The sequence below is a fragment of the Cyprinodon tularosa genome, unplaced genomic scaffold (assembly GCF_016077235.1).
Source record: "Cyprinodon tularosa strain WSP-4 unplaced genomic scaffold, ASM1607723v1 ctg1183, whole genome shotgun sequence".
Classification (NCBI taxonomy): Eukaryota; Metazoa; Chordata; class Actinopteri; order Cyprinodontiformes; family Cyprinodontidae; genus Cyprinodon; species Cyprinodon tularosa.
This window is the reverse complement of record NW_024037985.1, coordinates 56,671-81,723: the sequence shown is the minus strand read 5'-3', so window position 1 is coordinate 81,723 and position 25,053 is coordinate 56,671. Positions and strand designations below refer to the sequence as shown.

The 25,053-nt window shown below is 37.6% G+C and overlaps 1 protein-coding gene across 1 annotated transcript in view; it reads right to left on the bottom strand.

Annotated features, from left to right (window-relative positions):
* LOC119771798 (ras-specific guanine nucleotide-releasing factor 2-like) overlaps window positions 1-23,764 on the bottom strand; it is a gene marked incomplete at its 3' end in the record, with an annotated part of 45,436 nt that extends 21,672 nt beyond the window's left edge. The window contains exon 1 of the mRNA XM_038267959.1: window positions 23,025-23,764. Within this exon, the coding sequence (XP_038123887.1) occupies window positions 23,025-23,303 (279 nt within the window). The remainder of the gene's footprint in view (window positions 1-23,024) is intronic.
* Between the last annotated feature and the right edge of the window lie 1,289 nt (window positions 23,765-25,053).

The following is a 25,053-nucleotide window of genomic DNA, read 5'->3' as shown; positions in this document are numbered from 1 at the left end:
CTTATTTCACCGAGGCTCCCTCATTAATTGAGGATCAAATGATCACAGCTCGTTGCTATTAAACTGGATGTGTTTGGTGTCAGGGCAGGAGCACTGCAGCACCTCAGCCTCCTAAAGCAAAGGTTTTATCATCTACTGTGTTTTAGAAGAGAATAAAAAACTACATGAATTCTAAATGGACACTGCTAAGTTAGAGGACATCATCAAAAACAGAATTTAAGCAAGAATAATTGAAAGGAGGAGTTTTCTTCTCACTAGGATTGTTAGGATAGATGAACAAACAGCTTAATGAAGATGGATTTTCAGTTACTCAGAAAATAAGCATATTAATTGTGGCGCAGGTTTTGGGTCAGTCTATGCATAGTAGGACATTAACGAGTCGACTATTTGACAGTAAAAGGCGAAAATGAAAAATACGTCTGCTGCATCGATAGTCTTGGTTATATCAGGTAGGACTCATCCCGCTTTCATTGCAAAGCTGATAGAATAAGCTTATAAGAGAGATTTTGGTGGATTTGCAAACTTCTCAACAAATTACGCTTCTGTTTATAAACCTGGATACAACACTTTGTGAAGAATTAGCTGCTTAACCGATGAGGTCATGATTTCAGGTCAAGAGCCTCGCCTTCTGATCATGTAGGGCACAAAGTGTCCATTATTTAACACCAGTATATTAAAAATACATATTTAGATGGATGATATGAAATATTCAAATGTTCTGAAACACTGAATTTTAGGTTTTAATTCATGGTAATGAGTTGGGACAAACAAAGGCTAGAAAATCTTTTACTCTTGTAAAGAATCTATGATTTTTTTAGCAGTGACAAAAATTGTGGAACTTTTTAACCATATTCTAAATATTAGATATCCATGACTACCTATAGATTGGATGTGGTGCAGATGGACATTAATATGTAAATTGATAAAAAATCTATATTACTTTGGTGTGATTGACATCATCAGTGACCCCTCACATCCTCACCATGGACTGTTCTCCCTGCTACGCTCTAGGGAGAGGCTTCACAGCATTCAATGCAGGACCAGCAAATTCTGCAACAGCTTCTTCCCCACCGCCATTAGACTGCTGAAAAAACTCTAAATCATGTCACAGACTCTGCATCACACTGATAAAACTAAACCAAAAATACTTCATATTTGCAACATATATATTTAATGCTCTGAATTTCCATTAGAGACTGACATTTTTTCGGGAATCCCATGGGATTCCCGTGGGATGGGAGTCATTATTAATAAGGATCACGTGATTGGGACGGTACAGGATTAAACATTAACGTTAGCAGACGGGAGCAAACCAATAGTAACTAAAAAAAACTAGGATTGATGCCAAAAAATAAAATAAAATAGAAAGAAAAAAAATCCAGTACTGGCGCCGCCATTTTGTAGTTTTTCTCCTTGAAGCCTACACTATAATGCGAGTCAAAAAAACTACACAACCCAAAAACCAACAGTGCTTCCGCTCTGAGTTTTTCACCTGCGCTCAAAAACAACAATGGAGGGACCAACAGTTACTACAGTTAGAAACAGGAACTTAACTGACCCTTCATAGAAATTCAGATTCAATGTATTGGCAGAAACTTATTGAAGACAACAAGAATGGGAGTGGTGCAGGAGCCTGAGTCATTCTGAATGGGAGCGGGATGGGAGTGGGACGGGACAGGATTTAGATTTCTACTCTGGCCCGGGATCGGGACGGGACACAATTTTTTTCTGTGGGACAGGAATGAAAATGCACTCCCGTGTCAGTCTCTAATTTCCATATCAATGCGTTTATTTGCGCCATGTTTTTTTCTCACACACTGTTTACATTTGATCACTGCTGCACTTTAGGGAACGGAAATGTCATGAAAGCTGTACAAAAAAAAATTGTGTTTTGTATACACTCTGTGTATACAAATTACAATGAAATTGTCTAACGCCAGGCATATACTGTGCAATTTTTTTCAATCGTTGTTTGCAGCTACAGCTAAAACTGTATGAGGAAACCCTGTGGGTTTCCTCATACAGTGAGTTCACAGCTCAAGATGTATGTACTCACATTGAGCGACCCGACGCTCTGATGCGATCTACCTGCTCACACTGTAGATCTAAAAATCACGTGGGACTCAGCTCCACAGTGAGATGGCACTACTCAGACTCGTCTATCCACAAGCCAAACCAGTAGAAGAGGAATGTGAAGCTCACTAGAGAGAAACATGCTGCCTTGGCAATTTGTGCGATTTTGTGCTAAAAGCCGTAAAAAGAAAAGCTGACGACATATTTGGACAAAGCCATGGCTGAGCATACGTTGCTACTAGGGTCTGTCAATTTTACAGAAAGAACTGCATTTCAATACCGGATGGGCGTTTATCAAACGCCCTGAACAAAAGCAAGATTTTTTAAATAAAAAGGGTATGTCAGAAGTGCTAAAGGCTGGCTTGTCTTGAACAGTTTTGGAATAGCAGGAAGCAAACTTACCATAAACAAAACATTGCCGTCATAGGCAAACTGGTTGAGGTTTTACACCCCTTGAACAGGGAACTTCCCCTCCCTCTTACAAACAGGTCCTGAGCAGATCTGCTAGGACCATCCTCACATCATCCTGCATTATTTCTGGCAGCTCGTTTCTGCAGCCTGAGTCACTTTGAATTTTTGTTTCATCTGACATTTCCCTTAGCCTTCCTTTCTACGTTGAAGCCCTGATGTTTTGACAGCTTTACTACATTGGGTTAAAAAGGTGTGGTCTCTCTGTGCATTTCACCACTTCTGTCACATTTTAATGTTTCTGAAGGGTAAACATACCAAACACATGCAGAAACTGCAAGGCTGAACTCGTAAGAAACAGACAGTCTTAAATGAAATGTTTAAGCTGCAGGGAAGAGCCAGAAAGCAAAGAGGGGCAAGTTTCCCTCTGGGATTATTAAAGTATTTCTGATTTCTCTGTTTAAACTGTGGTTCCCCAATTATCTTTATGTGGATTTGGAGAGTACAGCCAAAAAGTTGAATATGACTGAATTATCAGCATATAGAGAAATAACCTGATGAACATATGACTAAACTATAAATACTTATCTTAGGACTGCATTAGTAGGCAGCACATCTATACAACCCCAGTGTCACGTTGACAGCAATGTTGCAGCAGAAAGCAGAAAAAAAAGCTCACTCTGTCTACTTGGATACCACTAGTATTAAAGATAAGGGCTTTCTCTCTCCAGTTCTTTTACCTGAAAAGAGATCCCTCGAGACGAACTCTTTAAATAACACTTAATAACATATATGTATTAAATAAGCATGAGACATGACAACAGATTCTGATAGAAAATGTAATCTTACTCAGATAAGAGAAGTTGCTCAGAGTTACAGAAGGCAGCTGCTTATCTCTCAGGAAGTGGCCCCGATAAACAGTCTGCCACATCATCACATCATTACATCATACATGTTGAAAGATGAGGAGACATCCATGGCTCCAGCTTTTTCAAAATATAACACCTTGTTCTTAGCTGAAGGACACAGCTCTCATTCCATTACCAAATATTTTCCACGTACAGAATGAAGATTTTAATTGTATATCCGGACAGAGGAACTGTCTTAATTAGACAAACTACTGGGGAAAACATCAGTTCTGACACGCAACAGGGAGCTAGTATTAAGGTGTAATAAACTCACACATCATCAATGACAATTATCCTAACCCTAGTGTTATAGATTTGCTCTGTAATCAGTTTATAAATAAAGTTTATAAAAGCACAATGTCTCCGTAGAGGTCCATAAAAGCATCTCATTTGGTTTTAGGTTTGGCCCTGAGTGTCTCCCTTCCTCCACCAGGAGGCGCCTAGTTCTGGTCCGCCTCCTCACACACCTGCTGATGGTTTCCTCGTTAACAGGGTGTTCTTAAGCTGCTGACTGCCACTACCTCGGGGCAAGAGTGTTTGCTAGTTTTGGGTACTCTAGCCAAGCTGAGTTTTGCTGAGTCAAACTGAGTTCTTCTCAACCTGAGTTTTAACTTTAAGTCATCCTGCAAACTGGATTTTTTGGACCTTCACTCCCTGGAAGGATAAACTGAGCTACAAACTGAGCCGGGGTTCAAAAAGGAGGTTTGGATCCACTTTCCCCAAGAGATCGTTTGAGCTTCGCACTGAGAAAGGGATTTATCTCCACTACGACCCGTTCAAGTACCACAGGAAATCTGAGCGGCAGTCAGTTTCTCCGTTCACCTACAAACAACCGCATTCTGGGTAACCCTGTTCCGCCCTCCACCGAATCAGACAAACACTGGAACTAAAGCATACAGACTGGAGTCAAGGATTCAACAACTTCTCTGGAAACGCGAGTCTGCAACCAAATCCTCTTCTCCAAGTTCACGAGTCAAATTTCCCACTGAGCCTGAACTAACCGCTGTGTCTTCCCCTCACTTTCCAGTTCCGGTTGAGCAGTGTTCTGAGCAACACTTCTCTCTGAATTATCTCTTCAATAAAACCAGTTTAACCTTTTCCCTGTCTCCCTGTTTGGTCTTCTGCATTTGGGTCTGAACCTTAGTAAAATCATGACACTGAGCTTGCTGTAGATGACTACTGGAGTTTCTTAAATTTATGACTTATATGTGTATTTGTTTTTAAATAACTGGGATGAAGGGCTTATAGTTTTTTACTTTATTTCTAAAGGCTTGGATAGCCTTCAGAATACTAGGAACTCACTGCAGGGCACCCTCCTCTATAGACTAACAAAGAATAGGTGAAACAGGATGAACAATCATCCACACGCAAACAAAATTCAAAGCAGCCAACTAACCCGAAAGTCATGTTTTATGAATATGGTACAATTGAATATGAAGGTTATTTTGTTTCAATACTATTTGTGCAGTGTAAGTGTGAATTTGAAGTTGCAGATAGAGTTACATTCTAAGTTCTGTATTTGTAGAAACAAAAAAATAAACTCACTTTTGCTACAGTTGATCTAAAACAAATGCTGCAAAACTAATACAAACACATGTATTGAAATCTTTTTTTTTTTATTGTTTTTTTTCCTTAACACAAATACAAATCAATGAAAACAACTGCACGAATCTGCTGCTTTAATCACAAACATCGACTTTACAAGTTACGCCTTCATTTTCACTTTTGAAACACGTCACACCAGTAAAAATAATCTGTGATTTCTGGGTAGTACCCTAGATCGGACAGCAGGGGCGCTGCTGATCGGTCAGTCTTTACCAACTGGAAATAGATATATGGCCTACTGCCATGTTGCCTTCTGTCGGTGATGTCTGCGAGAACTTGTATCCCCTCGTTTAATTTTGCCGATAGCTTTGTATTTAGCTGTTATATCTGAGATATGAATAAATAAATAAACTCATAAATACAAATAATAATCATTAAAGCATTCAAATTAAAATTTTTCCAATGTTATGTCTTATTCCCATGTCTAATTTATTGTAACAAGTTATGATAAGCATTTACTGACAGCCAGATGTAAAGTTATTTGGCAAATCTTGATTCCTTCTTTTATTTTGGTATCATGCGAACCCCACAAGTTCTACCAATGGGTTTGCACTGATTCTTGGAGCTGAATTGGCTTTTTTCTTCTTTATTTACAGGATGAAAAACTGACAGCATTAAATAAGGGTAAATACATCAATAACCATGTAATAACAAGGTGATAACATAGCAAGTCACACCATATTACTTGGTAACAGGAAAAACTTTATTTGGTACTTACTCCAAAATTAAGGTATATAATTTCAAAGTAATTACCTGCATGTAATTATTACAATAGTATGTTACTATGTAACAATGAAGACTTGTGGTGGGTAATTAGCATTAGGTTATTACATAACAGTTTTAACTATATACCCCATGCACCTTTTCTTCCTTTGCTACCTTCTTCTTCTTTTTGACTGTTTTATGTAACATGTAGTTTTTTTTCCATTGTGAGATCAATAAAGTCAATCAATCAATCAATAATTCATGTACCAACAGATTACAAAGTAAATTGTAACTTATGATCAGGTACATAAAGCATTATAAAATTGAACCAAGGTTGCATATAAATATGAGTTTAGTTAAGAAGACTGGCTTGCTGTCTTCTAGGTTTGGCCTTCTGTTATATGCCAAATAATAAACAGCACTTTACTAAATAATAACACATTAATGTATTGCTGTTGGCGAAATGAATATGAGTTACCTGGTAATAACAGTTTGTAATCTAAGAAGCCTGTAACATCGTTTACCAAAATTCTCCATCATTTCACCTGTTACAAACTTGCTATGTTATTACCATGTTATTACATGGTTATTAATGTAACGTAAAAGAAAGCACAAGTCTCAGTTAAACAAAAATAATAAATGTATTAAATCAAACAAGTGATTTTTTTCACATTATTTTTTCAACAAGCAAAAAGAGCATATTTTGTAAAGGGAAATCTGAAAAAAAAAATAGAAAAAAGAGTAATTTGCTATTTACCAAGATTGCGTTTTAAAAAATAATTTTTTCCCAAATTAAAGAAATTATTTTATTGTTTCATATATGTATTTTACAGATTTTTTTATTTTGAAATTTCTTTTTCAGACTGACTTTTACGAATTGCATCTTTTCAATTTGCGTTTGACAGAGCACATTCTCTGCACTTCAAGCCATAAGTGTCGTTAGACCTATTTAAGGGTGGCTGAAGCCACCCTTTCTTTGGCATTAGCCACCCTATAATTATTTTGCGATTTTAAAAAATATATTTTTTTTTTCTGTATTTATTTTTTCCTCATATTTTCCCAAAACAAATGCAGTAAAGCACCGAATAAAAGCCATAAAGAAGACAAGTTAATCTGAACAATCATAGGCGTAACTTCCTTAAGGACTGGTGTGGACATGTCCCCACCAATATTTTGTACACGTATTTTGCTTTCGGTGCTGTGTATATCTGATTAAAACCCCATTCATGCCGCTCCTCAGAAAGAAAATAAAAAAAGTTCTCCCCGCTGCTCACCGTCCACAAACCCCGACAAAAAAAACTCAGAAAAAAGAATCTGTTGCCTCTCGCTTTCTCCCCATCACCCCCCTCCATAACATTTGAATTGAAGATATCCGCGGGTGACGGGTCGGGTTCGGTAGTCATCCTGACGGGTTCGGGCGGGTGCGGGTTGGTAAAACTCGACCCATGCAGGTCTCTAAGCTACACTACATTCAGTATCGTTGCCATAGAAACAGACAACAGCGCCAATATATCAGAATTATACTAAAACACACGCAAATAATTTCCCACATAAAAAACAGGACTTTCAGTCCATGACAGTTTTCCGTTTTTAGAGGGTTGTTTATTTTGCGTTTATTAACTGATGGCTGTGGTATATTAGCTTTCACTGCTATAAGCTTTCGCAGCAGTGATTGATTAATTTAAACAGCTGCTCTACTGATGGTCTATCGGAGTTGGTGTTTAGGTCGAACATAAAGAACACCTTTTATTTGAAGCTTCTTGTAGCTACTGTTTTAATCCCGGCTTTACTTAAAACTTTTTCCTGACTTTGATAGTGTTGCCATTCAGTAGCAAGCACTGCGCCCCTTTTTCTTTTATATGTACACGTACATTTAAGATTTAGCGTGTTAAGTTGACAACTCATGAGCAAGCTGCTTTTTGCAATCTAGCAGGAAGGTAAGGATAGGATCCTGCAGGTGTGACGTCACTCTGCAGGGGGTCCAAAGATAAAAGATTTAAACAATTTTGGCATTGGAATTTCAGATTTAAGGGAGTTAGAAAGTTCACTTAGTAAAAGTGCAAATAATAAATCTGATTACCGATTACTTTTAAGCTGGTTGAACATACTGCGACAGACTGGTGACCTGTCCAGGGTGATCCCACCTCTCACCCAGAACGTGGCTAGAGATATGCACCAGCACCTCCTGATCCCACTGAGGGATAAGGTTAAAGAAAATGGATGGTTGAACATAGTCCGCTCTCCCAGATTCTATCAAATCAGTATTGATACCCTCAGGGGCGGATTTAGGAAATTTGGGGCCCTAGGCAAAGACAGGCAGGGGGCCCCCTGAGAAGTAAACCCATAAAACAGACCCATTGTACAGATAGAGAAATGTTAATAGAATAGACATCCATTATTTGTTCTAGGTTTTGTCCCTCTCTCCTTGTCCCTTTTTCCTCTCTATTTATCAGCGTTCTGATGGCATTTTAGCCAAAGGATTTTTATCAAAAACATAATTAATGTGCACAAATAAGGATTAGTTGTATTAACCATACATGGAAACAGAGTTTTATGGGGCCCCCAGAACTTGGGGCCCTGGGCAACTGCCTAGTATTGCCTAATGGTAAATCCCCCCCTGGATACCCTGCTGGTGGATGTTCTTGACAGAAAGACGGAGTTGCTAAATCATATTCTGCTTAAGGTCCCATAAGATCTTGTCCGAGTCCTGGTTTAAAAGTAAATTAATTTTAAAAAGTGACCCAAAATTGACTGTCAATAAATGTTCTACAAAATTGATATATTTATTTGATTTCTTTGATTTGTACTGTCTGTTTAGATTTATGTGATATTTTTTGCACAAAATATATAAGTGAATATTGTAACAGTTATGTTTTCAACTGTAAGCATTAAATTGATAAATGTTATTCGCATTTTTTTGGCTTTATCCTTTCCAACAAAAAAAAAAAGACTTCGCGCAGGTAGCTCCCTTTCCTTATGAGCCGTCCCCACCAACTTTCAACACAAAGTTACACCCTTGTCTTAGACAACGCCTTAGCAGGTGCACTGAAAAAATTCGGCGCGCGCTGCGCGCGCATTATCTTCTAGGGGCTGAGCCACCCTTGTCTCTTAAACCTAGAGACGCCCCTGCTTCAAGCCCAACAGAAACATGGCTGCTGACGTCCGCGCAGAACAACAAAAATGCAACATAAATCCGTCAGAAATTCCACCCTCATTTTGACGAGAATGTGATTTTTAAAACCCTTTTAAACGGCTGGATTCAAACTATTCTGCACAATTCCCCACAACCTAGGGAAATACTTGAAAATTATAAAAAAAATCCTGATTGCAGCTGATCAATTTATAACCTTTTAGAATTAGGGTTATATTGTAATTTGCTTTTATTCCAGTAGCACTGTACTCCATGTCTGTGTTGTATTTTTGGGTGATATTAAACATGTTTTTCTTGTATCTTTTACCTCCATTTGATATCAATTGTTAAAGTTTCTCTGATTTGTTTCTTTTTGTTTAAACTGAGATATGTCTAACATTTATTATTGTATAATTTTTATCATTTAAATGAAGAAAGAAAAAGGAAAAGAAGCTCCAAAATCATCTTTTTCCCTAAAGCCTTGCTGTTCAGACAGAAAAATATATTTTCCCCAGAATGTAAATAAACTTCCATTTGTCTGAGTTTATGTTTGCCATATTTATTTGTCCAAAGAAACATTGCTATTGCAACATCTACTAATATTGTTGCATATTATGCAGCCTGAACTGATGGATTATTTAACTGTGATAAATTAAATTATAATTTCAAAACGACATGTTTGCATTTACTTATGATAAAGTGTTAAAACCACCATGCTGATGAGGCAATATAAAAAATAATAGAAGAAATCTATAAGGAGGCTGAGACTTCCCATCAAGAAAGGAAGGAAATGCTCCTTGTTCTCTGTCTGTGTTCTGAACAAAAATATTTTGATATTACTGCAGCATTTAAGTCAAGAGAAAAACACTGAGACTTATGGATGCATCTTTTCAACAAAATAAAGTAAAGTCAAATTTTGATTTGGATGAAGTTGCAGCAGCAGGACTAGAATTAATTATATGTCACAGAATAAGAAGAAGCATAATTAATGCTGTTAAAGAAAAATGATTATTTTTTAGACTTTAATACAGTTAATCTTATGGCATGTGTAAAAGGTATGTTGTATACTCTCCTTTTCTCATATTTCTTATTTTGAACAAGTTTGTGAAGATAACCTTTCCTTGAACCAGATTACTAAATTTAAGTTTGTTCCTGAAAATTTATGGTGAGGCCCCCGCATTCCACAAGCTGTCTGTGAAAGCTTATCTTGTGTTTTATGACCCTAAGAATTCTAGATGCCAGGACAAGCTTTCCGCCTTTTCTTGTTAAAACAAAGAAGCAAATGACCCCAGATGTTTGCAGTAAATAAGGGGAAGCTCTAGGCAGTGTCAGAGATGGCGTCTGGTTGGAGGACCGAGGGCCAGCCCTTTTTGAATGGATTAGATACAAGAGGATAAAGCTTTCTAAATAGAAGTTACAGATTAGATTTGCCCTTGCAACTCTCCAAAGATGTCTCTGTACTCTTTGCTTTCTTTCCTCCTATGTCAGGTAATGGAATGTATGTCTCTGTTGTTCTGCAGTTTCTGGTGTAGGTTTGTGCATTGTCTTATTTCTAAGTTTATGCATTGTCTTATATTGGATTAAACTCTGTAATTCTGTGATGTCAACACGCCTTGCTGATTTTCATAGTGACCACACGCAGCTCGCCGAGTGCACCTGGGAAAGGAAGAGAAACAGCCAACCTTTTTCCAAAGTTAACTATGTTAGAATATTTTCTTCCTTTACAATTGGGGGCTCGTGCCGGTTCTGGAGTCTCGGCGAGCGGCCGTTTGGTCCTGATTGATCCGTTTCGGCCCGACGCTTCGGTGTGGTAAGACAGTATTTGATTATTTTTTAGTTGTCTGAAGCGCCGTGTGGTCGGACCGGGGCTGATTTGCTGTGTGCGGCCTCACAGAATTCAGATGCTGCAGAGGTAGATAGAATCCCTTCTAAAAGAGTCGGTTGTTTAAGGATTTGAATAAATACACATTACAGGGAACTGTGGCTAGTTCAAACAGAGCCTTTACGTTAACTCTGACTTAAGCTGGGTTTTAAAAAATGTATATTCTTTTTACCCTGAGGAGCAATGCCTGGGCCTCTAAAAAAAGTATTTTGGAAATTTGTGTATTGGTTAGTTTTGGCTTGTATCAGCCGGAGATTTCGACTCATCTCCAGTGGACTTATAATTATTTGGGTTAATTGGATCGAGTTGTATCACTCATGGAAAAGGACTAATAGCAGGTTAATTGGACCGAGCTGTATCACTCGTGGAAAATAAAGGACTAATAGCAGGTTGGATCACCTTTCTTTGGCACCCTTAATCGGGTTGCTTATAGTATAAAGGACTAAAATAAATTATTTGATTTAGTACGGGTTCAATCGCTCTCCCCAGCTGAAAAAGAAAAAAACCTTTTGTCACTGGGCGGATTGATTGATCGAATAAACTAAACTGAGGCTTATTTTCGCCTCGAGCTTGACCCAGCTCTGAAGTGTAGGACTGAGAAGTTGAAATGAGAATAAAAGGGATTTGTAAAATTGAAATTGGAAAATTAAAAGATGCGTCATACATTCTTTTAGCCGGCACCTGACAGTTTCTTTTCTTTTCTGTTTTTTCTTGACTGAACTACAACGTTGTCTGTGTTTCTGTGTTTTGTATGTTTCTTTGTGTTTGTGTGCGTGCTTGGCTGCGGGTTGATCTATTGCTGTGTCTGTCTCCCCCGTTATACAGTACTGTATGTTCCACCACGCGCTGCTGTCTATTCGTCTGTCTGTGTCTGAATTGTGCTGAGATTGTGCGGAAGTGATTTGTGTTTCAAGATTGTGTTATGAAATATTGTCAAATGTTTTTGCTGGATGTTGTATTACTAACTTTCTGTTAAAATGTGCTTCTGTGGGACAGAGGTGTCTCCGTTTTGGTTACAAGTTGTGTTTCACAGCAGGGGGACTGATTGACCCCCCTTATTTGCATTTTGGGAGTGCTTCAGTTCTGTTAGCACTGATGTCCAGCTGACTTTTTCAGGATTCTTGGATTTTGATGTGAATTACTCTTAGAATTGTGTTTTGTGTTGAGAAGAAAAGTACAAAATAACAGATTTACAGATGTTTTTACTTTCTCAGCGGTTGACATGTGTTGCATCAGTTCCAGGCTGGAGCACTGGAATGATCCAATTGTTTTTTATAATACTGTAACATTGACAATCACTTAAATTTCTAGGTTTCCTGACAGGATGGAACACCCTCACTGATTGTAACAAGAGAACAAAAATGAGAACATATGGATGTTTTTCTGCTTAACAGTGTTTTCTACACTGTTAATGTTGGACATGTTGAAACACTAATGAATGACTTTGTTTCTTGTAGGACGATCTTCGTGTGCAGCCCATTTCGCATATTACATGACCACGTGAACGGTTTTTGGGTTTTCCTACAGGGGGTCTAGGTAGCCATTTAATAACAGTGGGCTATCATGAAATACGGTTGTGTGTATAATATGGAGTTTTTACAAAAGGTTCACTCAAAACTGAACAATATTGGACCTATTGGATGATTTTTTTTTTTTCAACCATGGTGTTATAATAATTGTGTTTAAGACTTTCATAGGACGAATTTTGGTTTGAAATCTGGGGGTAACATCCTGCATCTTTCTTACAATGGGGTGTTGATGAGTCTGCTTGAGTGTGAATGAGAGTGAATGTGGAGGCAGATGGCCTTTGATGGGTTTTAGGATGGTCTGTGTAAATATGACCTCAGTTTAGTGTGTAGCTGTGTGATATTTTTCTTATTTTAAACTATCTAGGGACAGTAAAGGTTTTGTTTCATAAATATGTTTTTATTACTGCTTTACGGACAATTTTAAGGTAAAGACGATTACATATTTTGGTGTCACAATCTGGTTAAAGCTGACTCATCTGCTTGTGCAGTGAAATTAATATGAAACGAGAATTCAGCCTTGGCTTACAGCAGATAAATGTAGTTATTAGGAAACTGTGTTATCCACTTTGACTAACAACACTAACAAACTAACCTAAATTCTAACTAAATAAACTTTGTTTATATTTCTTATGGGTGACTGATTGGACATGTTGAAATTTTAGCATAATGGGGGAAAGTTCTTCCATTTTTGTTTTTCCACCTCTAAATTGTTTTTCTTTTGGAAATAAGAAAACACAGGGGGATGTTACAAAGATAAGATATTACGGATGGAACTTTGAAATTTACATAATCTCAGTCTAGTTTGAATACTAGATGGAAGATTTGGAGAAATCGTGGAACATCTTATGATATTTTGGTTTTTCAGCAAATTATTATATAACAGTGACATAGATTTCAAATTGTTTTCAAAATGATAATTTTATTATATCAACAGGGGAGAAGCAGAAGTAGACCCTAATTCCTGGTAAATTTTTGGATATGGTTAATGGTAAATTAGTTAATCAATAATTTTGATTTTTTCGATTCAACAATAGTGAATTATGGATTTCTTTAATGTAGAGTCATATGGCCTTCCTGCTTTGCTAAAATATGATGTATGTGATATAAAAGCTTCTACTAAATTAGATTTGATCATCTAAAATTGAACAGTTTCAAATAACATCTATGCCATGTTTATTTACATTTAAAATTGTTGATAGATTTCTGCATCACTGCTGACTTTGATTATATACAGTTGGGTGTAAATTCTTTGTTGAGGAAAGTTTTGGTTAAAACTGCTATGAAATTCAAATAAAATGTAAATAATTTCTGAAATTTTAAAATAGGACTTTGTCTAGAAGCGTGGGACAATGATAGGGATGTTTGGTATTTAATAGAACAATATGAAATTCATAATTATTTGACCAAGTGCAATTCCATCACAACTTTTATAAGTATCAGTACTAGGACATTCTAGAGTTTGTTCTAATTCTTTAATGAGTTTGTGAGGTTTTGATTTTAGAATTTGTAGTTGATATTTGGCACAAGCAGAGTGAATGTCATCGAGGTATTGAAGTTTATTGATTTTGAACAGTAAGTGTCATTATTTTCTTAATTCTGGCACATCCGATTGTGGACTATTTTAACAAATTTCTATGTTTATTCTTTTTGCAGTTCAGGATTTGGGGCAGTTGGCCGTTTGTGCTATAACAACAACAAATCTAGAGCCACACGGGAGGATGCATCACAAGATAAATTTTATTTATAATAGTGAAAGTAACAAAATGTGGCAAATATAAGTTTTGCTTTTTAATTACTTTGTATTATTTTTTCTCTGGCAGTTCTCCTTCCTTCTGACTTGATGGCAATCTTGGGGGAAGGGTCTTTTAAGCTCAGAGATCATGGGAAGATGTATTTGAAGGGATCTTCTTGATTACCGCATCAGGCCGCTGTTGTTGCTGAACAAAGACATGATGAACTGTGCCCATCTTCTGCTGGACTGCTGTATGAAAGCCAAACGCTGTTGAGCGATTACGAAGGTCAGTGAAGGCGAACTGTTCTCCTGCTGTCACGTGAGGGCAAAGTGCTGCTCACAGGACCTGGCAACAGATGTCTCTTTTGAGTGTTGTTTTTCCTACCTGACTGAAAACAAAAGGGACTCAAGCGTTATCTGGTGGAGTCTTTTATGGCTGGGAATCAGCAGTGAGTCGGGACAACAATGATGATAGCCTTTTGTCCAAACCCGGACGGGGGCTTCAGTAGATGACTGGTCTGCTGGTTTCTATGTCCTGCTCTGTCGACCACGAAAGGCTGACCAAAGTTCATCAAAGCGGGACTGTATCCAGATGTTTCTGCACTGCAGGAATGACTGCTATTCTGGACACCTTCTGATTCAGCAGATAAAGAATTGGGGCATGGCAAGTCACTCAGCGGTGGTCCTGTTGTGTGTTCTCATGTTTGATCCTGGATTCTCACCTCTGATCATGTGACCTGGGCGCCAAAGCCCACTCCTGGGGTTCCCTTCAGTCTGCAGGTTGGAGACGAAATGGGTGCCAACAATACTTGGTAGTGGTGAATAAGTTTTTTTTTATTTTTGTAGTGTGTGATGCCATTCTTCTCTTCTTATTTTAGTTGTAGCACTGATGCGCTCTGTTGTCTTCACGTCCTGAAGCCCTGCAGTGTAATTCTAAGTGTTAAGAACACCCCATCTCCTGGGGTCAGAGGTTTTACAATGCAGTTTGGGGGTTGGTTTGCACCAACTGTTACGACACTGCATTCCTCCTCCATGATTCACTCTGTTGGTCTCACAAAATGCTAATGTGTCTTTTTCCCTTCCTGCCTGAAAAGAATGGGCAGGGACTAATTATTGCAATTACATTTTTTTTTAACTATAGCTGAATTGCATTGTGTGTTACGCTTCATCTACTAGGGAAGATAATCTAAATTTTATTTGCATAGTACAGTGGCTACCATTCAGTAAAACTAAATTTAAATTGAAATGGAATTTGAAATTAAGGTGTTAAAGTGGATTGATGGGTGTCTATAGAGCTTACTGAGCAAATGACACCAAGTTCTGTGTTGATTTCATAAATTGAATCAAACATTAAATTCTTTGATTGAGGTGTGCAGATTGTAACAGCATCTGGGACACCATGTTTGAATTGCATCCAACTGTGTTACATGAGGCTAAAGTTAGTGGTGATAGCGGATTTCATCTCAATGAGTTGTATAGGATTTTTATTGTATTCTATGACAGAACATTTGTTCTGTTATAGAAACAGGGGGACATGAATGGAATTGATCTGATAAGCAAATTTTTAGTTTGGATCTCTCTTTACTTTTCGGAAAAAGAGGTTATTGAAGTTAAATCAAAATACATTAAATGTTTTACGGTGTATTAGCAGCATTAAAGATGAGCTAACTATTTGGATATGAAATAAGTAAAATTTATAAATTGAATATACTAAACAAAATATTGACTATCAAATAATTTACATAAAATAGTGTTCTTAAACTAAGGAAGGTGATTGTTGGATTGTTGCATCTCTATTCATATGTTTTAAAATAAGTTGTTTAATTAAGACATCCAGGAAGGTCTAAACTAAAGATTTACATCATTTAATAAATTTAGCTGTATTGAATCTCTCTCCAAAACTGAAAAGGCATTGATAATTGATAAACAATATAAAAAGGGTAATACATTATTTAATTAAATATTTTATAAATAGGTTTTCAAAAGAATAAATGGATCAAAGGTAAAAATGATTGAAATTTTTGGGATTTAAAATATGATTGGAATAAAGTAGGTCATTTTTGATATTTAGTGACTCATGTAAAGCAGGCTGATCATTTTTTAAGGTTTAAAAAAATAGAAAATGTGATGATTGAAATTAAATTGGTCTAAATTGGAGATTTACAAATTAACAATTATGGAACTGCTTCTAAAATACAGTTAAGTTTTGGGTTCAACATGATAGGAAACATTTATTTCTCATGTAAGCCTTATATAAAAAGGGGGTCAAAGGATTGATAAAATACAGCTCCAAAGTAGCAGATTTATAATACAAAAGGAAGACTGTGAAGCTGTCATAAAGTGTCGGATCAATCATTAACCAATCAACAGGGTTCTCCCCATATGAGCTCCAGACAGGACGGATGTTTCCAGGACCTGATACCCGCATTCCAGGATGGAAAGGTAAGCTTGCACATTTATCTCATAAAGATTTCTTCAATGAGTTACAGGTCCTGGCAGCAGAATTTACAAAATACCAGACGACACAGGAACGTCCAGGCTCGGGATCAGTTCGGGAAATCGACTGGGTGCGCCTGATGGTCATCAAAAGAAAGTGGTCTGAACCTCGCTTCGCCAGACCATACCGAGTCGTGGAGAGGACATCTCAGGCTGTCCGTCTGCAAGGGAAAAGGAGACATGTGGTTCCATTGGAGTCAGCTGAGGAGCCACAACGCACGCTGCAGGGCATACAGGAGAATCTACAGTCTCAACTTGCGGTTGAGGAGTGTCTGAGGCACATCACTGCGCGGAGGAGGATCTGCATTTCCGGGCAGAAGTCTGCCAAAACCACTTCATTTTCCTGAATTATAAGGCTTAAAAGGCCCGGACAGCCACAATAATCCTGTTCCGGTGTCCTTCCATTGAGAAAAGGAGATTGCAACCTCTCCTTAAACTCACTGTTAAATTGGCACAAGACTCCAATTTTCAGTGAGCAACGGACACTCAGGTGAAAACCTGAGGTTTACAACCGAGGAGGAACACGTGAAGGATCAGGCTACAAGATCATCATTAACTTATCTTCTTTTTATTGCGTGTTTTCGTTTTTTGCGAACTCTTCAAGAACATTCGTTTCTTTTTGCGCGTATTTTTGGATCGTTTCCTGACGAAGAATTCATATTCATTTTTGAAAGACTATCGAAGGAGCATAGAGACGAACTCTAACTTCTTATTGTTGAATTGTGAAAAAAAAGAGAAAAAAAAAGGTCTTTTGTAATTTTTATGTGTTTATGATGTATTTTTTATGTTGTTATTGTTTTGTATTGACAAATTGTAATTTTTGTGGCGAGTATTGTCTTTTAAGTCTGCTGAGCATTTTTTAGTAATTTCGAGATATCTTACTCTGGTTTTCCAATACAGTTAATCTTATGGCATGTGTAAAAGGTATGTTGTATACTCTCCTTTTCTCATATTTCTTATTTTGAACAAGTTTGTGAAGATAACCTTTCCTTGAACCAGATTACTAAATTTAAGTTTGTTCCTGAAAATTTATGGTGAGGCCCCCGCATTCCACAAGCTGTCTGTGAAAGCTTATCTTGTGTTTTATGACCCTAAGAATTCTAGATGCCAGGACAAGCTTTCCGCCTTTTCTTGTTAAAACAAAGAAGCAAATGACCCCAGATGTTTGCAGTAAATAAGGGGAAGCCCTAGCAGTGTCAGAGATGGCGTCTGGTTGGAGGACCGAGGGCCAGCCCTTTTTGAATGGATTAGATACAAGAGGATAAAGCTTTCTAAATAGAAGTTACAGATTAGATTTGCCCTTGCAACTCTCCAAAGATGTCTCTGTACTCTTTGCTTTCTTTCCTCCTATGTCAGGTAATGGAATGTATGTCTCTGTTGTTCTGCAGTTTCTGGTGTAGGTTTGTGCATTGTCTTATTTCTAAGTTTATGCATTGTCTTATATTGGATTAAACTCTGTAATTCTGTGATGTCAACACGCCTTGCTGATTTTCATAGTGACCACACGCAGCTCGCCGAGTGCACCTGGGAAAGGAAGAGAAACAGCCAACCTTTTTCCAAAGTTAACTATGTTAGAATATTTTCTTCCTTAACAATGCATAAGTAATTATAATTACCAGATAAGATCTCATAATTATAAGATAATGTGTCATATTTAGGAGATCAGGATTCATTCATTCATTCATTGCTGAACTACGCTACATGAAACGTGAACAATGGGGTTGTCGGATTTAATCTGCTTTTATTTCCTTTTAGGTATGTGACACTGGGAAATACTGAGTTTCCTCAATGTGGATGGAATTAGTTTTAGTTTGTCAGCATTGCGCAGTAAGTCCTAAGAATTGTTTAGGTAAAAAAAGCTCACTCTACTCTGACTTGCTGGAAGTCACACTGTTCCTGCAGGAGCAATTAAACCAGCACTGGATGATTTATGGCTATAAATGAATGCATCTGAAACGCATTCCAGCTGGCTTGGTGGTTTCCCAAAGAACTGTCCACCGGTACCTTCTCAAAATCCTAGATCCTCAATTACAGCTGAGGCTTCAGCATCATTTAAAACGACCAGGTCCCAACTTTATGCGGGTGGTTGATGGATTTGTCACATGTTGGAGCTGTTGACGGATTTTGGCGTATGGTCATAAGGCTGCAAGCTTACTCCACAAGCAGTAACTCCAGGGTTATAGCTGTGTTCTTTGGGGAGGAAGTGAAAAACAGGAGTGGAGCTCCGATAAGTATCAGGTCAGACCCGGGCCAATAAGTTCAGTGGAACAGGTGCAGATATATATTAAGAAGTAATCATGAAGACCAGTTTTATGAGAGATGCTTCATTACTGGCTCAAATAATCATAAGAAAATATATAGACTAGATCTCGTAATTACAAGATTTTTTTCGTGTGATTATGAGATCTTATCTCGTAAATAGGAGAAAAGATCTGCTAATTAGGAGATACTGATCTTCTAATTAGGAGATAACCTGCCTGACTGTTTTTTTCTTTGGTGAATGCAAAACATTTCCATAAACTAGCCACCAGTCTCTTTAAAATGCTTGTTTTCAAACTAACAACTGCATTTTGTCAAAACTCAGAATCTGTTGTGTCAAAAGCTGTATTTATATTCAACTCAGCCCCTATATGGTCTTCAAAGCTCTATTAGTTCTTAATGTGGGCTTTTCTCTGAAGGAGCGAAGATGCATTTTTATTGTTCTGGGTGGATGTTAGCTACAACATTTTTAATGGTCAAGAAAGAATGTTTTTGTTATTGGGCTTAAATTGAAGAGAATCTTAAATGTGAAACACAATTAGAAAATAATGTAATTTGTTAAACCCAATCCGAAAAACTGAAAATTGAACAAAACAATTTAAGAATATAAAAAAAGTACAATAAAAATAAATAAAATAAAACTTATAATATGAAATCTGAAAAATTTATAATTTTAACATTCCCATTTACAATGTGTATTTTTTGCTGGCAACAATGATGGAACAGATTTCACTCCATACTAGTGTTGCGCCGATGCCATATTTTTGCCCTGATACCAGAGATGGCAAAAGTACTCACTTTCCGTACTTGAGTAAAAGTACAGGTACTTGTGTTAAAAAATACTGTGGTAAAAGTGGAAGTACTGATTAAACTTCTTTACTCAAGTAAAAGTAACAAAGTACAGGCTTGTAAATTTACTTAAAGTATAAAAGTAAAAGTAGAAACCACTTTTTTCATGCCGTTGCCTACATTTTAAATGGATGTCTGCCAATAGGTCTAGATCTCCTTTGTGTTCATTTTCAATCATCTCGTCGTCCATGCTACTATGCTAACGCCACCGCCACCAAGCTGCAATGATTTGCCGCCAATGAATACCGCCGAATCTGTCGATTCATCTTGTAGTGGTGCATCAAATGCAACGTAGATTCCCATCCAATTAGATTGAATTTGGTATTAATGACGTGAAAAATAATAACGGTAACTCTTTACTTTAGTTTTGAATCATTTTAATGATTAACGAGCCAATTTTTTAAAATTTAAGGAGTAGAAAGTACAGATATTTGTGTAAAAATGTAAGGAGTAGAAGTAAAAAGTCGCCATAAAAATAAGTAGTAAAGTAAAGTAAAAATATCAGAAAAATCTACTTGAGTACAGTAACGAAGTATTTGTACTTCGTTACTTCCCATCTCTGCCCGATACCAATACCCGATACCTGGCTGTGCAGTATCAGCCGATACCGATACTATAATAAAGTAAAACAATTGCCATCATGGCTTTGTCAAGCTGCTGCCTACCTTTGTAAAGCAGGAAACTTTTTATTGCCTACCAGGAGTGGGTGACAATAGTTGAATAAACTTATGGCTCTCAAAATGGTATCGGTGCCCTATTTGTTGGTACTCGCCGATACCGATACCACCATTTTAGGGCAGTATTGGGGCCCCGTCCGATACTGGTATCGGTATCGGTGCAACACTACTCCATACCTTGTCTCCTCCCTTCAATTCAAAAACATACACAACTGTACCTACAGTATTGCTCCATTGGCTGCCAGGGATAGGCATTCTTGAGAAATACACAGAAAATATAATAGTAAGACAGATATTTTACAGCTATTTTAAAGCTTTCATTTGTTTGACCTGATAATCTGCAGCAGCTCTGGTTGAAGAACATTTGCCAATCAAATCAGGTGAAGAATACATCCATACATGCGGAACAGGCATTGCAATGCAAAGAGAACTCCTTTCATTGCTCCTAGGGAATAAAAACTCAACCAGAGCCACTATGATCCTTATCAAGTCCTAACAGATATGTACCTTTTAAATCAGTTTAAAATTAATAACTACGGCTGGGTATTTTCACCAAAGTCCTGAATCGATTCAATTTTGATTCATACAGCTCTAAATCGATTAATTTGGATTCGATCTGTTTTTAAACAATGAAAGAGGTTCAACTGTGTTTCAAAATAAACATGTAATTTATTTTTTCCTGTCATATTAAACACAAAGTGCAAACTTGTAAATCAGACAGTTTAAACTTGAGACGTGAACAAAACTGTCTCAAAAGTGCAAAGTTGTTTGTGAAAAGTGAAAAAATGAAGCCTCACTCGAGTGAGCAGACGTGACACAGCAGACATGCATGAGCTGCATTATCTCCACTGTACAAATCATATATGTGCAGCATTGTCTGTAACAATTACAGGGTGTTTTCTGGTTAGGCCCCATTTGTTAATGTCTTCAATCAACCTATTGAGTATATTTGCAGATGTCTGGCTTGAAGTCATCTTGATTGCATCTTTCCTGCTGATTTGAATGTGAACGTCACTCGCATCACTATAAAACTAATCGATCTCATTCCCTAGACATCGAATTTGAAAAAATGTAAAGGAATCGATTAAATCGATTTTTTTACCCAGCCCTATTAGTAACACAGAAAAACATAAAAGCAAAATATGTCAATATATTTGTTAAAATTACATTGAAAAACAAAAACAAAAAAAAACCCTGCTCAAAATAATAATAATAAAACATTGTAGTAAAATTATCTAAAACAACATTTCGGATTTAAAGACACTATTCAGTTTGAAAATGTTTTGACCAAAGTTATTTGTGGGCCTGCAGCTGCAGGAAAAAAATACGCATAGAAAATTTTTTTAAAACTTTCAACAGATTATATGTCAACAAAAGTGAAAAAAATTAAAAGAAATAAAAAACTGTGATATACAAGCAGATAACATCCACTGCCTAGTTCCTATATACCTTCAAAAGTGCTTTTTTAAATGTACTTTTTTTGTTTTTTTCAACATTTTAATATTTCTTTCCTCCAGTGGAAAAAAAATCTGAACTTCAATAACCAAATAATTCAAGCATATTGGATTTGTCATACCTTTGTTAATACTAAAGATCCTTTGATTTTGATCTCTTCCAGTTAGGATAAGAAAGAAAATATTTGGTGTATTTATGAAAAAATGTCCCTTTTTTCCCATTTTGCCTAGGACAATAATGTCATTATATAATAATGAGAAAAAAAAATAATGCATCCGTTTTTGGCATTTACCTAATATTTCGTTGCTATGACACAATTGTTTCATGTTAGCAGGGTAAGACATAAAACAATTGTGTTAAAGTAACTAAATATGATTAAGTAAACACCAAAAGCGGTTGCATTATTTGATTGTGATGTCAAAATCAGATTAAAGTCGTAGGGAAGCGGCCGTTCCAACCATTGCATCTCCGAATTCTCCTGAGTGGTGCACGACTTTACACGAGTGAATAAAGTAAATGTGATTAGTCGTTTATCAAGATTGTTTTGGTGGAAGGTTTGCAATTAGTTTGATTGTGGCCAGTTTGTTGGAAGCATCTTGCTAACCAGTTAGCAACTTAGTGCTAGCAGGTTCCTCAATGGGAAATTCTATTGGGACCAAGTAGCACTAAATTGGTGACTTAGAAACGACACTGTCAAGGAACGCTATGGACAGAGGAAACATGCAAGAGGAGGAGAGTTTTGTGTCGGAGGTCGTGGATGAGTCTCCTCTGTTTTATTTAGAGGAGGAAAGCGGGGATGAAGATGTTGTGGAAGAGGACGCCAGGGCGGCAGAAGCTTGGTTTGGTGTAGAAGGCTTCCAGCCGTACATGTTTGAGCCCTTGCCTCGCAACGCTGCCAGTTCTGTTAGCTCTACGCCTGCTGAAGACACAGACGTCCATCCCCATGAACACTGGGACGGAACTCAATGGGAAAGGAAATGATTCTGATTTCTTATTTCAACCCTTGCGTATATTAGCTGCAACATATGAATCAAGATCCATAATCAATAAATTTGATTGACCGCTGATATATGATTGGTCGAATTTAGGTGTTCAGGCTGACGTATAACTAACTGGCCTGCATTAGATAGTGAAAAAAAACAGATTTTAACATTTTAAGACAGGTTTTTTTTTTTTAAATAGGAATTTTCTAACTTTTGTGACAATATTGTCTGATAAAGAGTACATATATGCACATGTTTGAGCCAGAATGATTCAACATTTAAATATGATTTTCCTACGACTAAAAGCAATACCCAAACTGCGCTGTCACGCACCTGTAGTTTCTCCATGGGCTCCTTGCTGACGGCGGACACCTTGGGCGCAGGTGTCCGCTCGCACGTGCATCCTTCCAGCAGGTAAATGCCGGAGGGTCTCGCACTCTGGTCGTTCTCAAAGTAGAAGAGCACGTTCTGGTGGAGGGCGAAGTACTTCTCGGTCCAGCGGCTGTTCTCTGTGGTCTTCTTGCTCAGGTAGCCCCGCTTCGTGCCCTCTTTACGCGCCACCACCGACAGATAGAGCGCGTGCCCCTCGTTGTAGCGCACGCTCTTCTGCATTTTATTCCCGGTCCTTATTCAAACTTCAAGCAGAGGCCATCACACATCACGGCGCATCGTTAGATATTCTGCTTCTGCTGCGGTTATTTTTAGCGCATTGATGCCAGACGGAAGGCGGTTAATGTCTCAGTCTGTTGGAGAAGGTAATCCGGGCTTACCATGATATAAAAAGTTGGACCGTCCGCCGCCCGGTAGCTTTAATGCCGGCTCCCAGAGCAGCTCACACCGTTACACATACACTCCCTCTGCGTTTGCATCCCATCAACTTCAGCGGCCAGTTTCTCTAGTTAGTGCGTGGAAGTAAAAACAAATAATGCGTAAAAATGCATTAAAAAAAGGACAAACTAAAGACGCACCGGCAGCAATAGGAAAACAGAGATTCAGACAGAGGGTGGAAACAGAATCACAACGGAGATCAGCGGTAATCGGCTTTGACACGCACTTAAAGGGACAGGTGCGCGCCGCTCGGCCACGCGCTGCTGCCGCTGCTGCTCGTTGAGCGTCACTTTATAGGAGCGAAAATGCGCGTGAGTCCCACTGAGGAGTCCAGTGCGCAGGTGCAAGGGGAGTGCGCGCGAGCGTAGAGGCGCAGGTGTTTCAGTGGAGGCTGCATGATGTGGCTCACTGTCAGGGATAGATATGGCTTTTCATTTATTTTAATAAACTAGCGGCATTAAAATATAACAACCAGTGGCAGCTCTAGACCAAATACACCAGCGGGGGCCAAGATGGGGCCAGTGTTTTTTTTTTTTTTTTTTTTTTGTAATTGGACCACCAAAAGAAAAAAACAACAACAAAAAAAAAAAAAACTAGACAATACATACAAAACTTTTAATCAATTCGTCTGTATGATCTGGTTGAATTGTCTCTGTACACCTGTTGTTAATTGGCGCTGTAGAGATAAACTGAATTGAATTTAATTACATTACACAATAATAATGGGTGGTGGATGAAGTACTCAGCAGTTGTACTTGAGTAAAAGTATTTATACTCAAAGTCAAATGTTTCTCAACTGAAGTTTCTCTGTATTGAAATACTCACTTTTGAAAAATACTCAAGTATTCCAAAGCACATGCATTTAAAAGTACTTAAGTACTCAAAAATTGAAATAACATTTTCTAGTCTCAGGACATTTCTGTAATTTTATGAGTCATTTATAAGAACCTTGTAACTTTCAGAAATCAGCTGATGTATTGATGCGTAGAACCACTTACAGATTTTACACCACCTGGAAAGAACTTCACCATGAACATGCTGCAAAAAAGAAGGGGCGGCTATTTTGTTTATTACTTCTTATTTGAAAATATCCCAATCCCAAAAGACACAAAAAATCAGGTTTACCAAATTGATTAACAAACAGCATGAAAGGCTGACAAAAGATTTTAAAAAAGCATCTCTGGTGTTCAGATCCTCTGGAAAAACAAAGCATACGGTTAAAACCACTGAGCTCTATTTATTCACTGGACTGGTGACAGGGCGTTGGTAGTACACGGTGCTGTGAAGCCACCAGCCGCCATATTGGTACTCCCTAGTTAGACCAGTTGGAATGTAAATAATATGTGCTCTACTGCATTGAACAACGATGATGTTCTCATGTTCAGGAGGGCTTAAGACTTTCAAAACAAATATAAAGTCATCACTTTGACACACACTTGCTGTTTCATACCATATAGATTACTGTAATTTATGGTAAACATAGGCACATCACATTGCATATTTAGTATGAAGTCAATGAAGTCTACAAATCATG